This window comes from Gracilinanus agilis, chromosome 2 (genome assembly GCF_016433145.1).
Source record: "Gracilinanus agilis isolate LMUSP501 chromosome 2, AgileGrace, whole genome shotgun sequence".
Classification (NCBI taxonomy): Eukaryota; Metazoa; Chordata; class Mammalia; order Didelphimorphia; family Didelphidae; genus Gracilinanus; species Gracilinanus agilis.
The window spans coordinates 723,749,507-723,767,542 of NC_058131.1; the positions used below are offsets into that span (position 1 = coordinate 723,749,507).

Consider the following 18,036-nt stretch of genomic DNA (forward strand, 5'->3'; position numbering starts at 1 on the left):
CTTCTCTTCCTCCTTCCCTTCCTCCTTCCCTTCCTTCTTCTCTTCCTCCTTCCCTTCCTTCTTCTCTTCCTCCTTCCCTTCCTCCTTCTCTTCCTCCTTCCCTTCCTCCTTCTCTTCCTCCTTCTCTTTCTCCTCTTCTTCCCTTCCTCCATCCCTGCCTCCATCCCTGCCTGCCCTTGGGGGAAGGAATCCAGACCCCGAGCCCATGGGTACTGCCCATAACAGCCACGAACAGTAAGAAGCCCCTGGCAGCGAGTGCCCCAGAGGAAGAGGGCAGGGGGAAGTTGGGTGCGGGCATCAGACTCAAGCATTTATTAAATGCCCACGTCGTGCCAGGCATTGGGCTAACAAGGAGGGCAGCCTCCTGAGCAGCCGAGGGTGCCCCTGGCTCCTTTTCCCTGAGTGCTGCCACCCCCTTTGGCTGGGCACCTAAGGATCCTTCTCCCCACTTCCAAGGTGAGAGCACTGAGGCTCGGGCAAGGAAAGGGACTTTGAACCCTGGACGCACCTGAGAAGGGTTCTTGGGAGTCCCGTAGGAGGGTTCAGTGAGGCAGGGATGCCCCGGGTGGCAGAAGCTCCCCAAGAGCAATTAGGTTTCTGGTCTTGTCCCTTCGCCTGCCATGTCCCAGCCGTGCCAAGGGGCTTCCCACACATGCCAGGGCCTCTGTCCCTGCCGCCCACTGGGCTCAGCCTTGGTCTCCTGGTCTTCTCAGCAGCTCCACGATGGCTGCAAAGCCCCGCGGCTGGTGACCCAGCTCCACTTTACCAGCTGGCCCGACTTCGGGGTGCCCTTCACCCCCATCGGGATGCTGAAGTTTCTGAAGAAAGTGAAGACCCTGAACCCTTCCCACATGGGGCCCATCATCGTTCACTGCAGGTACGTGCCAAGCTCAGAGCCAGCAGCCGCTGGCGTGGGCACCCCGTCCTCCGCGGAGCCCCCAAAGCCCTTTCTGTCCTTTCGGAATGGAGTCTGTGTTTGTTGGAGGCAGCTGCAGAGGTTCCTGGTGCCCCGGAGCTGGAGGGGCCTCAGGAGGCTTCTTTACAGAGAAGGAACTGGAGGCTCCCCCAAAGGCCCCACACAAGGGAGCCCCAGAGGAAAGCCCTCCTCGCCAGGACGGGGCTCCTGGGACGGCCTCCAGGCTGCCAAGCTTTGGGTTTCCCTTTCTCTGTCCGGATTCTCCCCAGACTCTGTCCAGAGCCCATTTCTGTCTTCACAGGGGTTGGGATGTCCCTCCTTGGCGCCCAGCTTCTGCCAGCAGGCTCTGTCCGGAGGACGCTCATCGCCCCCTTTCTCCTGCCTCGGGGCTGGCCGCGGCGCCTTCCGTGTCTTTCTGGGATGAGATGCCAGGCCCTTCGTGAGCTCTTACGTGCCAGCAGATACCTGCAGGCTTGGCAGACCAAAGCAGGGCGGATCCCTTCCGGCCCTCTCCCCCTTCCTCTTCCTCAGTGCTGAGTTCCGGTTCTGTGGTTGCTTTGGGCCCGGATCTTTGGCTTTTCTTCCTTAGGGCGGCGCTCAGGAGGTCTCCGTTTTTAAACAGCCCCCGCGCGGGCCGTGCTTTTCTCCAGTCATCCCGCTTTTTGCTCTCTTTAGTCTCGTTGCTCTTTCTGTGGAGAGTCGGGCTTTGAGCAGCATATTTCTTGGTGTCTTCCCGCGGGCTTGCCCCGACGCCGACGTTCTCTAGAGGTGGAGGCTGGAGACACGGGGAGGGTAAGAGCAGCGACCGTCCGGCCAGGCTGTCCTCAAAATAGAGATTCTGTTTGTGCAGAGCCTGGCGTGCCGCCAGCACTTCATCAGTGCTGCTTCTGCGATCAGGCCCAAAGAGAGGCACTCACTCCCCCTGCTTCCTTGGGCTAGAAGGACCCGAGGTGAGATTCGAACCCGGCTCTCCTAAGTCTTCGCCTGAAGCGCCACACTCTCCCCGGCCCCCAGGGACATCTTGGGGTCCCAGGATCTCCTTTGGCTGGACACAAGCCCAGGAACGCTTGGGGTCATGGAAAGGCCTGAACCAGGAGGCCGTGCTGGGGGGAGGCCCGGCTCTTGCTGAGGGGCTGCGTTTATCGCTCATAAGTTGGGGTCCAGACCCTCCAGAGCCACGTCCCTCGGCAGAGCTGCCACTCAGACCTGGGAAGCCCTTGTGTCCGAGCCTGGCCATTCCCGGGGGAGATGGGAGGGCCCCCCGCTGCAGGGACTCCGGGATCTTTCTCTGGCCTTGTCTCGCCGGCAAGGCCTTAGCTGTGTGCCATGGTGGAGGCGCAGGAGCCGGGAGCGGCCTCCCAGGAAGCCTCCCCGGGCTCTGGCTCGGCTAGAAGGGGAGGCAGCGGCTCTGAGCCCTCACAGGGACCGCGGGAAGGGCCGGCTCTCCTCGGGGAGCCCAGCTCGGCAGGAAGGCGTCTGCCCTGGGCGCCATGTGCCCATCCCTCAGGTCTCTGCTCCCGCCCTGCCTCCAGGGATCTGTCTGGGCCGGGGCCCTTCTGGTGTCCTGACCGCCCCGGGAGAGGATGGGAGCAGGCCCAGCCCCTGAGGGTCCGGAAGCGTCCTCTCTGGCTCACTGCTCCGGAAGGAGCGCCGGGTGTGCAGCTAGCCGGGGAGTCTGGGTTCAAATCTCCCTCCGGGACTTGGGCTGAGGAAGCTTTGGCTTGGCTTGGATGGGACGGCCACAGCCCCGTCTGCTTAGAGATCTGCGTTCCGGGGAGCTAGAGAGGCGCTCGGAGAAGCCCCCCGCGGAGTGCAAGGAGGGCTAAAGATGGTGCTCCGGGCCCTGCCTCAGCCTCGGTTTCCTTATCTGTAAAATGGGCATCGTGACGCTCCTCTCCTTCTCCAGAGCTTTCACGGGAAGAGCTCTGTTAAACTTTGCAAGTAATATGAGTGTCTTTTTGTTATTACTTCTGGGACCCTGGCAAGTGCTTCCTCTCAGTCTGCCTCAACTTCCTCATCTAGGAAATGGGGTCATGACAGCACGTCCCTCCCAGCTTCTCGTGAAGCGCTTTACAGGCCATAAAATGCTCCATAAACGCTCACCAGCGTGACTAGTGAATCTTGGCGGCGAGAGGACTGGGAACAGCTTCTGCTCCTTCCTGGGTCGGGCCATCGTCGTCCAGTGGCCTGGAGGCTCGGCCAGCCTGCTGGGCGGCTCTCGGTTCCCCCCCACATCCCAGGCAGGTCATTGGAGGAGAACAACCGGGGATGCTCCCCAGACTTTCTCCTGGGAACTCCGGCCACAGAAATGGGGGGGGGTCATTTTTGAGGGGAAAGCGCCCCCCTGTGGCAGCGCCGCACATTAGCCCGGAGGCCTTTCTCACTGCCATGGCACGAAGGCCAGGAAAGTCAAGGATTCCTGCCGGGGAAGCCTCCCCAGAAAGCGCTGAAGCCTTGCCGTTTGTCCCCAGAGACTGTTCTGTCGGTCAGGATAATAAGTAACGGCTCCCTCTCTCTCCCCCTTCCTCCCCTTCTCTGTCTCTCTCTGTCTCTCTCTCTGTGTCTCTCTCTGTCTCTGTCTCTCCCTCCTCCCCTCCCCTCCCCTCCCCTCCTTGTCCTCTCGCTCCCCCTCTGGCAGCGCCGGTGTGGGCCGGACGGGCACGTTCATCGTCATCGATGCCATCATCGACATGATGCACGCGGAGCAGAAGGTCGACGTGTTTGAGTTCGTTTCCCGGATCCGCACGCAGCGGCCGCAGATGGTTCAAACGGATGTAAGTGCGGCTTCGGGGAAGGACGCTGACCCGTTTGTGGCCCACAAAATGCCCCGAGTTGGCCCCGAGGCCCCCCTTCTCTCCCCTGTCGAAGGAGGGGGCTGCAGCGGAGGGGCTCCCGGGCAGGTGGGGGGCTCCAGGCAGGACCACGGGGGGCGTCTGTGGTCCACCCAAACGAAGCAGGAGGCGAAGCTAAGAAGCGACGCCTGGCCGGGACCCCGCAATTTCCATACGAGCCCCGAATCCTCGGCCGCCCCCTCCGCCCCCCCCTTTTGAGGGCCAGCCTGCTGGGAGCCCCCCGATGCTGCTGGCCCCCCTCCACCGGCTCCTCTCCCCCAGATGCAGTACACGTTCATCTACCAAGCCTTACTCGAATACTACCTCTACGGGGACACGGAGCTGGACGTGGCCTCCCTGGAGAAGCACCTGCAGGCCCTGCACAGCCCCTCGGCCCCCTTGGACAAGATTGGCCTGGAAGAGGAGTTCAGGGTAAGCCGGACGCTCCTGGGGGCGTCTCTGGGCTGGAGAGGAAACGGGGGAATGGATGAAGGTTTGGGTCTTCGGGGGAGGGGGCCCGGCCTGGAGCTGGGGGCCCTGGGCCGAAGCCGGCCACACGGGCGTCCGAGAAGGCTGTGACTCTCGGGGCAGCTCCTTGACCCCTCTGAGCCTCAGTTTCCTCCTCCGTAAATGGAGGTCGTGCCTCTACTTCTTGGCAGGGCCCTTGCGGGGAGCCCGTTCCACAGACGATAATGGTGGTGGTCCCCGCTCTAGGCCAGACCTGGGGTTTCCTGGGCCCGAGGGGGCTGAGGTCCTTCCGCCTCTGAGGCCGGCTCTCCGGCCCCCCCGCCAGGCTGCCTCCCACACAGAATCACAGTAGCGACCTCCTTGTAGCTCCGCCCCAGAACGCGCATGGTGAAGTTGAACCGTCTCTGGTGGCCGATTCCCACTTCCACGGGAAGCCGAGGCTGTTGCAGATGTGGCCGCTGAGAGCATCCCCGATTCTCTGAGGAGAAGCGCTTTGGGGGCCCCTGAGCGGCGCAGGCCCCCGAGGAGGACGCTCCCCAGTGACCGGGCCTCTCTCTGTCCACCCGCAGAAGCTGACCAACGTCCGAATCATGAAAGAAAACATGAGGACGGGCAACTTGCCGGCCAACATGAAGAAAGCGCGCGTCATCCAGATCATCCCGTGTAAGGCAGCCCACCCTGGGGGGAGACTCTGGGCCGCGGGTCCAGGGGACAGCTGAGGGGGAGCCCCGAGATCCTCGTGGGCCTACGAGCTCGCCGCTGTTAGTGTCGGGCCTGCGCCCGGCCCTCTGGCGCCTGGCACGGGTGGACGACTCCGTCTGCCTGCGGAGCTTCGGTCCCTTCATTCTTCTGGGCTTTGGGGTTTCTTCTAAAAGGGGGGACTCCGGAGGGCCCTCCACGTCTCCTGCCTCTGGCCGGTGGGCAGGAGAACCGAGGAGGCGCCCTATAGTGCTGGGCACAGACAGCAGGAGGAGAAGGCGCCACCCCCCAAGCAGGGCCTCTTCCTCGGGGGGCAGGCGACCAGCTGGGCACCCCCAGGACAGGAGAGTTTCACGGGCCCTTCAAGGACGAGGGGCCGCGGCAGGTGGGGAGGGGGACGGAGAGCCGCTGGGAAGGTTTGCAGACGAGAGGCGGGAAGCTGGCCGGTCCTTAGGGAAGGAGAGGGGCGTCGTGGAGGGTCAGACTGTGGAAATGCAGGCGATGGTGGGAGGGAGCCACTGAAGGCTGTTGAGCACAGAAGCAGCCTGCCGAAAGGGAATGTTAAGAAGATTCCTCACACAGTGTTAGGCACAGGGTGGCCTGGGGGTGGGGGGAGGTTTGGAGAAAAGGACTCTCTGGGAAGGGAGACGACACCGAGATTCTGGCCACGGGGAGGCATCGTAGGGGGCAGCTCCCACCCGGGGGGGAAGGAAGGCTGGATCCAACATGGCTCCAGCCTGGCAAGTGGGGACGGTGATGGCGCCCTTGATGGGAACGTGGCCGGGAGGAAGAGGAAGTCAGTGAGCTGGTGACTCCCTGACCCTCAGTGTCTTCCTCTGTAAAATGGTGGTTTGGGCACGAGGACCTTCCACCGCCCACAGTCCTCTGAGCTGAGCCCCAGAGTGGGGATGGGAAGAGCCCCTCCCTCCGGGACGTCCACCGGGCAGCCCTTCGCGCCGTGGCTGTTCTCCTCTGACTCTGGGGAGGGCCTTTCCCGCGTCTCTTCATTAGTGACGGCTCCTTCCCCATTTCCTAACAGTCGGGACCGGCCCAAAGCGAATGAGCGGCCTCACGAGGTCCTGAGGGAGTCCCCCATGCCGGTGGGCCTCGGGCAGAGGAGCCTGGGGGGGGCACTAGCAGGCTCCCTGGTCAGAGAGCCCCTGGGCGGGGCCGGCCAGCCCCCCTCCCACGCTGCCGCGGGGCGATCCTGCCATTCCACGATGCTCTCTGGATAGGCAGGAGCCCTGACGCTGCCTTTTGGGGGTTTCTCAGCCCCGGCCTTCCCTCTCGGACTCAGGGCTAGCCAGGGGTGCCACGGCGGAATCCTGAGAGCTCGGCAGAGGGGCCGAGTGACTCGGCCGGGGTCACCAGCTAGGCAGCGTCTGAGGCCACGTTTGAAGCCAGGACCTCCCGCCTCCAGCCCTGGCTTCCGGCCCTCGGAGCCCCCCAGCTGCCCTGACGCCTCCTTTGAAAGCTCGTGTTTCGTCTCGGTGCTCTGCGGCCCACACCTTGGCCTCCGCGTCTGGCCCCCCTCAGCCTTCCAGTGGCTTCCTGCCTTTGCAGCGAGCAGCCTCTCTCGCTGGGAAACGACCCACGAGCCCTTTTCTGGGTGTAAAAGGAGGAGAGCGTGACGTCGCCGGCCACCACCACAGTGACTAGTGCCAGGATTTACATAGGGCCTTAGTACAGCCCTTCCTGGTGTTCTCTCCTGTGATCGTCACAATTCTGGGAGGTGGAGCTATCATCCTCATTTTACAGAGGAGGAAACTGAGGCAGAGAGAAGTCGAGGGACTTGCCCAGGGCACACAGCTAGCAAATAAGTGTCTGAGGCTGGATTTGAACTCAGTTCTTCCTGACCCCAAGCCCAGCTTTCTATCCTCTGCACCTTAATAGACAGTTATAAGGGATGCGAGTTTAAAAGAAAGGATTAGCCCTGCACCCGGCTCCAGGGAAGGGTCGCGGCCCGTCACTGTAGGTTAGAAGCTGGCACCAAGGGGGCTGAGCCGGCCAGGAAAGAAGGAAACTTTCCTCTTTTTGTAGATGACTTCAACAGAGTCATCCTGTCGATGAAGAGAGGCCAAGAGTACACGGACTACATCAACGCCTCCTTCATAGACGTAAGTGTGCCCTGGCACGTTGGCCTGTGGGACCAGCTCTGTGCCCGCCCTGGGAACCAAGACAAAGCCTGTGCCAGGCCCTGGTGGAACAGAGACCAAAGTAGCCCTGCCCGCAGAGCACTTGCCCTCCATGAGGGAGAGTGCCAAGTGTGTAACCCACTGGGGGGAGCCTCATGGCAGGAGGGAGCGCTTGGCATCAGTAAAGTGAGGGGTAGCTCAGGGATGGATAGTGTTCATCTTGGGTAAGAGTTCACAGAAGGAAAGAGGGAAATCAGTGTAGAACAATGGGTGCCAAGTCACAGTGAGCCTTAAATGCCAAGAAGGGAGCTTAGATGTTCTTCAGTGGGCAACACAGAGCCACCTGAGATTCTTGTTCCGAGGAGTAACTTGGCCAAGGCTTTCCTTGAGCCTAGCTTGGGTGCAGGAGCAAGAGGAGGCCTCAGAGCAGGGAAGTGCAGTGGTCCTGGCTAGGTAGGAGGCCCTGGGAGCCCATTGCAGGCTGGAGGCAGTGAGCAGGTGGAGAATCCTTGAGGACGGCTCATTGGCTCGGGGCTCTGTTTATTACTGACCCCTAATAAGGGCCAACCTCAGAAGAGAGCCTTGACCTGGGCAGACAGAGATGCGCAGGAACACGGGCCATCCGTGGGCTTGCTTCTGAGTAGACATAGCCCAGAGGAGCCAGCAGCCTCTAAAACCTCCCTGCAATGGGCTGGGACAATCCCTGATGTCTCAAGGAGCTGGAGCCCACGGAGCACCCTGTCTGAGGGGTGGCCTGCCCAAGCTACCCCCTCCCACTGTCTAGGCCCCGAAGGCAGGACCTTCACTCCTAAAATACTCGTTTGACTGGAGCCAGGAGCAGTGAGGCAGTGGGTCTCCCGTCTCTTTAAAGGGATATCGGCAGAAAGACTACTTCATCGCGACCCAAGGACCGCTTCCGCACACGGTGGAAGACTTCTGGAGGATGGTCTGGGAGTGGAAATGCCACACGATCGTGATGCTGACGGAGGTCCAAGAGCGGGAACAGGTGAGCAGAGTCCCTTGGAGTGAGGCTCTGGGCATCACCAATTCCAGACTCGAGAAGGCTTTCATTCAGGATCCCCCCAACTGCCTTGTAATTATTTTGGATAGACCTCTAGATGCACACACTGTCTGCTCCCCTTCCCTCCCCAAGGGCGGGGATAGGATGCCAGGAATTGTGGGCCACGGGCAGCTCAGGCAGTGATTGGTGCTGCACCACTTTGCCTCATGCCCTGAAGGCACGATCCCCCTGAAGTAGTACTGGGATAGCAGAGCCTTCCTATGCTGTGCCCCAGTGCCTTCGGCTCAAGCCGGCTTTCAACTTCGCCCGCTTTTGTTTGCCAGGATGGCCAGTTGTGGGGAAGGAAGGAAGGAAGTCTCCAGAGCTTTCCCCAGAACTTGCTTGGATTTTGCAGGAAAATAGTGATGGAAAGCCTTTGTGGTTTCCCTTGATCTCCTAGGAAAAATGCTTTCAGTATTGGCCAGCAGATGGCTCAGTGACGCACGGAGAGATCCACATTGAAATTAAGAGCGACACCATTTCCGAGGCCATCAGCATCCGGGATTTCCTGGTGACGTTTAGTCAGGTATTGGAAGCCGTTGGGAGGGGAGGGGGAAAATGATCGATTGAAATGATGACCCAGAAGAGCTCCAGGAGCATTGAATGTGAGGGAAACGTGGTGGGCCCGAGCAGTAGAGGGACAAGCAATGCCCACCAAGGCCCCCATTAGCAGGTGATCAGCTCTGCCATCTTGAGCTGTCCTAGAAGGAGATCCATTAGATCATGGAGGTCTCCTGGGGCACCTGGGAGAAGTTATCTCAATGGGGACTTTCCTAGGCAGGGTTACTGACCCAGCGTTGGATGTGGATGTTGCCTGCCTAGAGAGGGCTCCGAGTTTCATCTATGGGTCCCCAGAGCCCATCTACCCAACCTCTCATTTTATAGATGAGGTCCAGAGAGGGGGAGTGAGCTGTCCATACTCCCCGAGACCTAATCAGCTGCCATCTTCCTTCTTGCTATGGCGCTGAAGGGCATTCCTCTCTTTGCAGAGAGAAGGGTGGGGGTAGGGGGGGTTACCAGAGGTTCAACTCTGAGTAATGTCCACAGAGGACTTCCCCCACCCCTCAAGCAGCCCCTTCCTCCTCCAGAACTAGGAATCCACAACCTTCTTTGTCTCCCCACCCCCTTGGTTTTATGAACTAGATCTGAGCTGGGGAGGGAGCTATCAGGAAAGTGGACCTCAGGACTCTGGGATGGATAGATGGATGGGTGGATGGGTGGGTGGATGGATGGATGGGTGGATGGGTGGGTGGATGGGTGGATGGGTGGATGGATGGATGGATGGATGGGTGGATAGATGGATGGGTGGATGGATGGGTGGGTGGATGGATGGATGGGTGGGTGGGTGGATAGATGGGTGGGTGGATGGATGGGTGGGTGGATGGATGGATGGATGGATGGATGGATGGATGGATGGATGGAGATCAAACATAAAGTAAAGTGTTCAGATCTCTCCTCCTAACTAACCATGACTTGACTTCCCCCAGGAGAAGAAGAGCAGGCTGGTCAGGCAGTTTCACTTTCACGGCTGGCCTGAGATTGGGATTCCGGCCGAAGGGAAGGGCATGATTGACCTCATTGCCGCCGTCCAGAAGCAGCAGCAGCAGACGGGCAACCATCCCATCACGGTGCATTGCAGGTGAGCTTCCTGCTCCCCCGACTTGGCCACGGGTGGGCTGTCAGTTCTCCTGTGGTGGTGGGGACCTCGTCTCTTCCAGCAGCGAGCACACACAAGCCATCAGCCCACACCGGTACTGCAATTGGAGACTGTCCAACTTCACGGACCTCTCTGTCCCTCAGTCTCCACTGCTGTAAAATGGGGCAATGCTTACACTTCCCCCATCATGGGCTTGCTGTGGAGAAAGCATTTTATAAAACTTGGAAGCACAATGGAAATGTGAGTTATTATTAGGTGCAAACAATGAGATTGAAGGTTCTGACCTGTTGTTGTTATTGTTGTTGGGTTGTTTCAGGCAAGCCCAACTCTTGGTGATCCCACCTGAGGTTTTCTTGGCAGAGATACTGGAATGGTTTGCCATTTCCTTCTCCAGCTTATAACTGAGGCAAACAGGGTTCAATGACTTGCCCAGGGTCACACAGCTAGGAAGTGTCTAAAGTCAGATTTGAACCCAGGACCTCCTGTCTCTAGGCCTGGCTCTCTACCCACTGAAGCCCTTTTCAAACGTTATTGGACTTGAGCCTCACAGCAGCCTTGTTAGGTAACCTCTAGTTTTTGTTATCCCATGTTACAGGGCAGGAAATTGAGCCTGAGAGTGGTTAAAGTCCCTGGGTGTAGCGGTGGGATTGCATGCAGGTCTCTCCTGGCTGCTAAGTCCGTCATTCCTTCCCTGGCTGCCTCCTCGGTTGATGGGGCAGCCCAGGTGGTTCATTCTCCAATCCGGAGAGCCAATGGCCCACGGGTGGTGGCTATAGATTGCTGGTCTGTGTCTCACTGAAGTTGGGTGCTCTTTTTTACCAAGCGCTCTGCAGTGGGCTCCAGCTGCCCATCCTGTAGTGACCCTGCCCTCTCTGGGAGCGTCCAATCTCTCCTCTGGACAACAAGGGACCTCGCTGGGTCATTTCCACAGTGTCTTCCAGTTTTAAGAATTTAGGAACAAGAATGGAAACCGAGGCAGTGATAACAGAAAAGGGCAAGATTTCACTTTCGTCCCTCGTCAGTGGGTCTCTGATTTCTGATATGTGCTTAGGAAGGCAGATTGTGCCCCCCGCAGCTGCTAATAGCGAGCAGTCCTGCCTACATCCTCCCAGAGGCCCTTCCTCTATTTCTGGGGGGCCCACGGAGCCACCTCCGCCTCAGTCCGGCCGTTCTCCTCCTCAGGGATGGCTTTTCCCCCACAAGTCGTTTGGACGCTGCCCGTTTCAGACTCAGGCTCGGCGCTGCCCCCACTGAGGAGCCCCGTGTCAGGGGCCACTGAGGACGGATCCATCCACTGGACGGGCCCCGTCCACCTCTAGGGTTCCGTGGCCCTTGGCCTCCAGGGCACCTCAGCGCTGGCCACCTCACCCGAGGAATGGAATTGGTGAAAAGTCTGAGGCATCAGCGCGGGCTTCCAGACAGACGTGTGTTTAGGGACCCCAGAAGGAGGGTGCCTTCCCCTGGGAGGGAGGCCTCTGGGCGCCCGTCCCTGGTCAGGGACACGGCCCCTCTGCCCCTAGCTTGGCGGTGGATTCCAGAATCTCCATCTGACTTCATTTCCTCCCACAGTTGGGCCACTTAGATATGGTTCCTGGGTCCATTTTCTGAAAAGGCCCTGCCGGGCTGCTGTTCCCAGGGAGGCCGGTAGAGGGGGCCCCAAACTCGAGTTTTTCTGACTGCTCAGGCCCCTTTTCTGTTCCTTTTGTAATTACATGTACATCAGGGGCTTCCTGAAGAGGAGGAGGAAGCGAGTCCGAGGCAGTGGGGCAGGCAGGGAGCCCTCCTTCCTCACTTGGGCAAGCCAGGGCCTCCGAATGTCACCCAGAAACACCAGTGATGGGGGATCCATAGGGCCATATTTCTTTAGCCCTCCTGGCTGGGTGGCTTTGGGGTCAGCCTCTTAGGGCCTCTTCCAAGCAAGGTCAGGCTGCCCTAGGAATTAGGGGATTTCGACCAGGGGTTCTTAGCCTTTGTTGTGTCCTTGGCAAGCTGGTGAAGTCTAGACACCCTTTCTTGGAATCATGTTTTTAAGAGAAAATGCAAAAGATGAAATACACGTCTCAAATACTGGGAAGAGGGGCATTCCAAACTCAAGTTTAGAGAGCATTTATACCGCTGCAGCTAGCACATAGAGAGCAAGAATAATAATTTTTTTTTATTTTTTTTATTTTTTTTCTTCATTTTAAACCCTTAACTTCTGTGTATTGACTTATAGGTGGAAGAGTGGTAAGGGTGGGCAATGGGGGTCAAGTGACTTGCCCAGGGTCACACAGCTGGGAAGTGTCTGAGGCCGGATTTGAACCCAGGACCTCCCGTCTCTAGGCCTGACTCTCAATCCACCGAGCTACCCAGCTGCCCCCTAGAATAATAATTTTTTAAGAATAATGAATTATTAAAATAAATAACTGCATTCCCTTCCCTCCCCTGGAGTCACCCTCCAGATTTGCACCAGCTACCAATCCCTCACCCCCTGCCCCATCTCTACTGACTTGCCCCCCTCACCTATCCCTCCTCCTCCTTAGCATCCTCACAATGGCTGTTAGTGCCCTGAGGTCTCTGCTCACAGTGACCCGTCCCAGGATCTGGTCCTCCCCCACCCCACTACTGAAAATCATCTTTAAAATTGGTCTGTTGTTGGCCCTGGATGTAATTGTTCCTTGACGAATTTCACCTGGCCTAGGAGAGAGTTACGGGTGGGGAATACCCCTGTTCCGAGTCAAGAAGAAGGGCTAGGATGGCCCCAGTCATGGGCACTTGAACTCCTTACCTTTTTTGGAAGACATAGAAATTGGAGGCTGGATAGTGCCCTAGATTTTGAGCTAGAAGGAAGGTCCCTTCATTCAGGCCACCATCACCACCCCACCCCCTGCCTTGTTTTACACAGGAAGAAACTGAGGTCCATGAAGAGTTGCCCAAAGGTAAATAGGCAGAGTCCGAATCTGAACCCAGATCAACTTAGAGACCTAGCAAAAGGAGATCAAATTGAGAAGGGGGAGGGAGGGAGTCTAGGCCAATGGCTTTGTCAGCTTTAAAGCTATTTCATTTACATTTCTCTAATCACTAGTGATTTGGAGCTTCTCTTCTTAGGGTTACAGATAGCTCTGGTTTCTTTGTCTACAGCATGTTTTTAGAAGAAAGAACTAGACAATGGAATGGAAGGCATAGTTTTATATCTAATCCATCTTTTGTCAAATGATGCCCCATTGGGGAGGAGGTGGGCTGTTAACTGTGTATTTTAATGTATAAACAAACGAATAAATAATAAAAAAAATAAATCTGCACAGACCACACTGGCCCCCCCTCCAAATTCTTTAGCCTCAACTTCCCACATCGTCCCCCACCTTGCTGTGTGACCTGGGGCAAGGCATCTCTGGGCTTCGGTCCCTCTCCTATAAGGCAAAGAAGTTGGGTGAGATTTTCTTCCAGCAATCAGATACTCTTTATAGTCTTTCCTTAGAGTTGTACAGAAAAGCAAGGGGTAGAGGGAGCAAAGAAGAGGGAGAATTTGGTTTTGGTTGGACTTTGCCCTCTTAATTCAGCCTCTGTCCAAGGTGCTTCCGATGACATGCCAGGCTGGGGGCGAGACTGGCATCTGGACACATCTTTGAGTTGGTTCTGGCTCTCCTGGGTCCCTGGGCCAGCAACTGTTGGCCACCTTTGACTCCTCTCTCTTGTTTCCTTTGGGAAGATGAGAGGTTTCGGTCACTCTGACCCCTCGGAGCCTAAGAAGGATGCTCTCCCGCTGGCCGCCAGGCCAGAGCCTGAGCCAAGGGCAGGAGCGCCATCTCCCACCCCCCTCGACGGCCATCCTGCCTCAAACCCCGCCAGGGTGCTGGGCTTTGGGGGCACGGGTGACCTCACCACATCTTTCCCCCCCATAGTGCCGGAGCAGGGCGGACAGGTACGTTCATAGCGCTCAGCAACATCCTGGAGCGGGTCAAAGCCGAGGGCCTCCTGGACGTCTTTCAGGCTGTGAAGAGTTTGAGATTGCAGAGGCCTCATATGGTGCAAACGCTGGTAGGTGACCAGGACCCTGTGGGTGGTCTGAGTGCGGGTGGTGCGGGGGCTGGCACCCACAACAGCATTAGGGGCCACCCTGGGGGTCACTCCCTCTGTCAGCGAGCATTTGGTGCCTGCTGTGCGGGCCCTGCACTTCCGCCGGCCGGAGAGGGAGGGCTGGACAAGAACCCAGGACTAGATACAAAGATATTTCAGCTAGATCACTAATGACTGGAGGAATCCAGAAAGGCTTCCTGTGGGAGGTGCCCTGGGCTATGAAGGAAGGGGGAATGGGGATGCCAAGAGCCAGAGGAATGAGAGAGGCCCTTGCTTCAGTGTGGGCCCTTTCAGGCTGCTTTCTTTAGACCAAAGGGAAGCCCTAAAAGGTTCTTTTTGGAAATGAATGCCATAAAGAAATCCCATTTCCATGGGTCAATGAAAAGAGCCAGGGTTCACCCCCTCCTCCTCCGTCACTCACACGCAGCCTGGTTTCAAGCTGCCGTCTAAACAGTTTTTAAGCAGTTTGCCAGGACCGACTGATTTTGACCCACTTTTCCATGATTTCCTCAACGAACAGAGCTGCTTTTCCACCCCCTCCCACCTCCCCCCCTTCTGGGTTCCCCCTTAGCTTGGGGACCCTCCCAGCGTACATTTCCAACAGCCTCTCATGACTGGCCTTCACTCGTCGGGGCTCTTGGGACATGGAGCCCCCCTTGTGAACTTAGCCCAGGGCCTGGCACACGAGAAGCTTAGAAATGCTGACCAGCCTTGACTGGACAGACGATGGTTTTGAAGCAGCCGCGTCAGGCCTTCGACTACTGGGGCTCTTCTTTGTATTCTCCCCACTATGAGGATGTTCAAATTTTACTGTCAGCGCAAGAGACCGTTCCCAAAACGGGCAGACACTGGTATTTTCAACCTGAAAGGACTAAAAGCCTCCTCTATTTCCTTCCTTCCTTCCTTCCTTCCTTCCTTCCTTCCTTCCTTCCTTCCTCCCTCCCTCCCTCCCTCCCTCCCTCCCTCCCTCCCTCTCTTCCCTCTTCCCTTCCATCCTTCTTCCCTTCCATCTTAGAATCAACACTGTATATTGGCTCCAAGGTGGACGAATGGTAAGGACTAGGCAATGGGAGTTAAGTGACCTGCCCAGGGTCACCCAGCTAGGAAGTATGTGAGGCCAGGTTTGCTATTCTATTTTCAAAATGACAAATAAGACTGATATGGCCGGACGTCGTAGACAGGGATGGCCTGCAGGGTTTTTAGGCAAGCTGGCGGGCTGTTCCGTGCTGGGGGCGGCCGCTAGTTCTGGAGAATCACGGGCTGTTCTCTGTCTTTCCCTTTCCAGGAACAGTATGAATTCTGCTACAAAGTGGTACAAGATTTCATCGATATATTTTCCGATTACGCTAACTTCAAATGAAGATCCTGCCTTAAAAACTTTCTCTCGTTCGATGGTCAGCACACGTGTCTGTAAATCTTGTTAATTTATTTCACACTCGCATTAACATGGTCTCTAGTTGCTGTGTATATACTTTGTTCCCCGTCCGTGTCACGTGCTCTAAAGGAAGGCGATTCCATCCAAGGCTTCTTTGATTTAATTGGCGCGGCGAGTCCCAGCGCAAACGCCCTTCAGCCGCCCGTGAGTGTCCAGACGTGCCCGCGGCCGTGACGCGTCCCTTGTCCATGGCTGGCTCGTGGGAGCCCGAGAGACCAATAACTCATCAGGCCCGCCGGTCCTCGGTCCCTCGGCTCGGGCTCTCCGAGCGCCGCCCAGCATGCTTTGCCGACTTTGCTTTTCAGAGCTCTGGGCGGCCCTGGCCGGGCGGGGGGCGCCTGCGCGCCTCTGAGTGGAGGCCTTTCGAAGGCTGCGCTTGGAAGCTCCAGACGTCCTTTTCGTTGTCCCGGATTCTGGGCCATTTTAAAACCCGGATCCAGGCCTGAAGGAAACACGGGATCAACATCTGAAATGGAATGTAAAATTCCATGTTCAGTAGATCTCGACATATGTGTACACACGCGTGTGTGTGTGAATGTGTCTATTTTGGGCCAAGCTCTCTCCCCCGGCCCCTCTCCTTAGCTGCTGGGGGGCCCCAGGAGCGCCCCTCGCCTGTCGAGGAGCATGAAGAGAACCCCGGCAGGCCGGCCGCCTGCCTCCTCCGGCCTCGCCTCCAGGTCACAGAAGCAGAGGCTGCTCCGGTTGGCTTCACCAGGTTCTGCCGCAGACGTGTTTGCTGTCCCCAAATGCTGCCAAGGCGGCCCCGTGGCCCCCCCCACACGCAGCCCCCCTCCCGCGGGGGCATTCCCTGTTCTCTCCTGGAGCCGGGACGTCTCCGCAAGCGGACGGTGCCCGAGCGGAAGCCTTCGGAGAAGGAGCGGCGACCCCCCTGCCCGCGGCCTGCGCGAAGAGCCGCCAACGTCCTCTGAAACGCTCTCAGCCGCCTCGCTGGGGGGGTCTTTGTCAGAGCACCGCGTAGGGCTCCGACAGAGACGAGGGGCAAAGCCCCGGCCCAAAGCCCTCCGTCCGGGAGCAGATTGGGCCGAAGGCTCGTGGGCAGGAGGAAGAGCGACTCCCCGCAGGCCGGCCGGACGCCAGACGCATCGAGCAAAGAGGCGGAAGGCTGGCCTGAGCTCCGGAACCTTTGGACCGAGAGGAAGCAGCCAGGGAGCACCAGGACCGGCTGGACCCGCCCGATGAACGGTTCTGCCTTTGTTTACAAAGAGAAAAGTCTCCTTTAGAAGTGAGGCGGGCAGAGGCGCCGGGCAGAGGCGCCGGGCAGAGGCTGTACCTCAGGGCTAGCCTTGCCCACGTCGGGGAGGAGCTCGTGGACGTCACCCCGTTCCCAGAAAAGGGCGCCACGAGCTCCCCCTCGCCTGTAGGCCGTGGCAGCAGCTGAGAGGAGACGGGGTGCCCGGCGGGGGGTGCCCCCGCCTCCGACTGCCCCCGAGTGCCCAGGGCATGGTTGGCAAACCCCCGAAGGTCTAGCTGGCAGGAAGGATGCATCAGGAGGCAGAGCAGGGCGTGAGCAGCCGGCGATGGCTGGAATATTCCACCACCAAAGGCCTTGGTCTGACTAAGGAAGGAGTGGCCGGAGCACCGACCGAAGGCCAGAAGCAGACAAACGCCAGAAGCGGACGGTCAGCGTCATGAGGGAGCTGCCCAAAGCCACACAGAGAGGAAATGGCGTCCTCTGGATTCGAATCCTGGGCCTTTGCCTACAGATTGCGGGTTGGGGGTCTTCTGCCCACATTCGTGTCTTTGAGCGTCTTCAAGGCAAATGCAAGTGCCATGTTTGGGGATTTTTTTTAATCCTAAATGAAGCCATTCATGAACAGAGCTGATCAGGAAGTAGCCGAACGGCGGTAATTAGGCTCTCATGGAGAGCTGGAGGGAGACTCCTGACAGCAGCTGGAACGACACCCTCATTTTATGGAGAAGGAAACTGAGGCCCATGGAGGGGAAATGACTTGGCCAAGGTCACGCAGAAAATTGAACTCAGGTCCTCTGACTCCAAGTTCGATTCTAAGGAAAAGCCCCAGTGCCCCCCCAAGTGCCAGCCCCAGGCGCCCCGCCATCTGCCACGGGTCTCCCACGGATGTCTCGCTCTGGGATGGGGAGTCTGTCTTCCCCACTTTTTCTTTTTCCACGTCAGCCTAAAAATCAATGAATAAACCAATAAACTTCCACAGCAGAAAGGATCCCCCTCTCAGCAGAAGAACTTGGGGCCCCGGAGCTCTGGGCTTTGCCTTCCCCTTGCGTGCCCCCCCTTAGACGGCGGCCGGCCTCGGGCCCTCGTCCATCCCGTCTCCGTCAGCATTTACCGCGGCCTTCGGGGCCCCCGCACGGACCAGAAGAGGACGATCTGGAGGAGCTCCTTCTCCAGGCCACTCCTGGACGTGGGTCAAAGCAAGCCGCGCCGTCCCGGTCCGGCCAGCCGCCCGCTCGTGGCTTCTTTCCGGCGCTGCTCCGTCGCATGTAGCTATGAAAATGCCAAATGAGGATGAGAAGGTCCCTTCTGATCTGGACGCTGATCTGGTCACCGTGTGACCGCCCGGCGGCCGCCCTCCCCGGGGGCGGCCCTCCCCGGACATTTGTACGTGTTTTTAAGGATTTCCAGGCGGGAGATGGCGGAGACTTTGGGTGGGACCGAACGCTGCTGAGCAGCCTCGTATCCCCTCGTGGGCTCGGGCTCTGCCCATCTCGCGGCGAATGTGGCCGAATTGTCTGTATGTGCAAATGGCAAGATCTAATACACGGGGAGGGCAGGCTCCGCCTC

General features: G+C 58.3%; 1 protein-coding gene across 1 annotated transcript; it reads left to right on the forward strand.

Annotated features, from left to right (window-relative positions):
• The first annotated feature begins 620 nt into the window (after window positions 1–620).
• PTPRE (protein tyrosine phosphatase receptor type E) lies at window positions 621–15,474 on the forward strand. The gene is made up of 10 exons (XM_044660352.1): window positions 621–877; window positions 3,555–3,690; window positions 4,030–4,179; window positions 4,785–4,878; window positions 6,955–7,031; window positions 7,921–8,055; window positions 8,510–8,635; window positions 9,597–9,748; window positions 13,648–13,783; window positions 15,108–15,474. The coding sequence occupies exons 1-10, from the start codon at window positions 621–623 to the stop codon at window positions 15,180–15,182; spliced, it is 1,338 nt and encodes a 445-aa protein (XP_044516287.1). The 3' UTR covers window positions 15,183–15,474.
• Window positions 15,475–18,036: the final 2,562 nt, after the last annotated feature.

Coding starts and splice junctions, on each gene's coding strand:
- PTPRE (XM_044660352.1), top strand. CDS start 621: ATGTCCCAGCCGTGCCAAGGGGCTTCCCACACATGCCAGGGCCTCTGT. Junction 4,180..4,784: donor GCCTGGAAGAGGAGTTCAGG/GTAAGCCGGACG, acceptor GTCCACCCGCAG/AAGCTGACCAACGTCCGAAT. Junction 8,636..9,596: donor TCCTGGTGACGTTTAGTCAG/GTATTGGAAGCC, acceptor GACTTCCCCCAG/GAGAAGAAGAGCAGGCTGGT.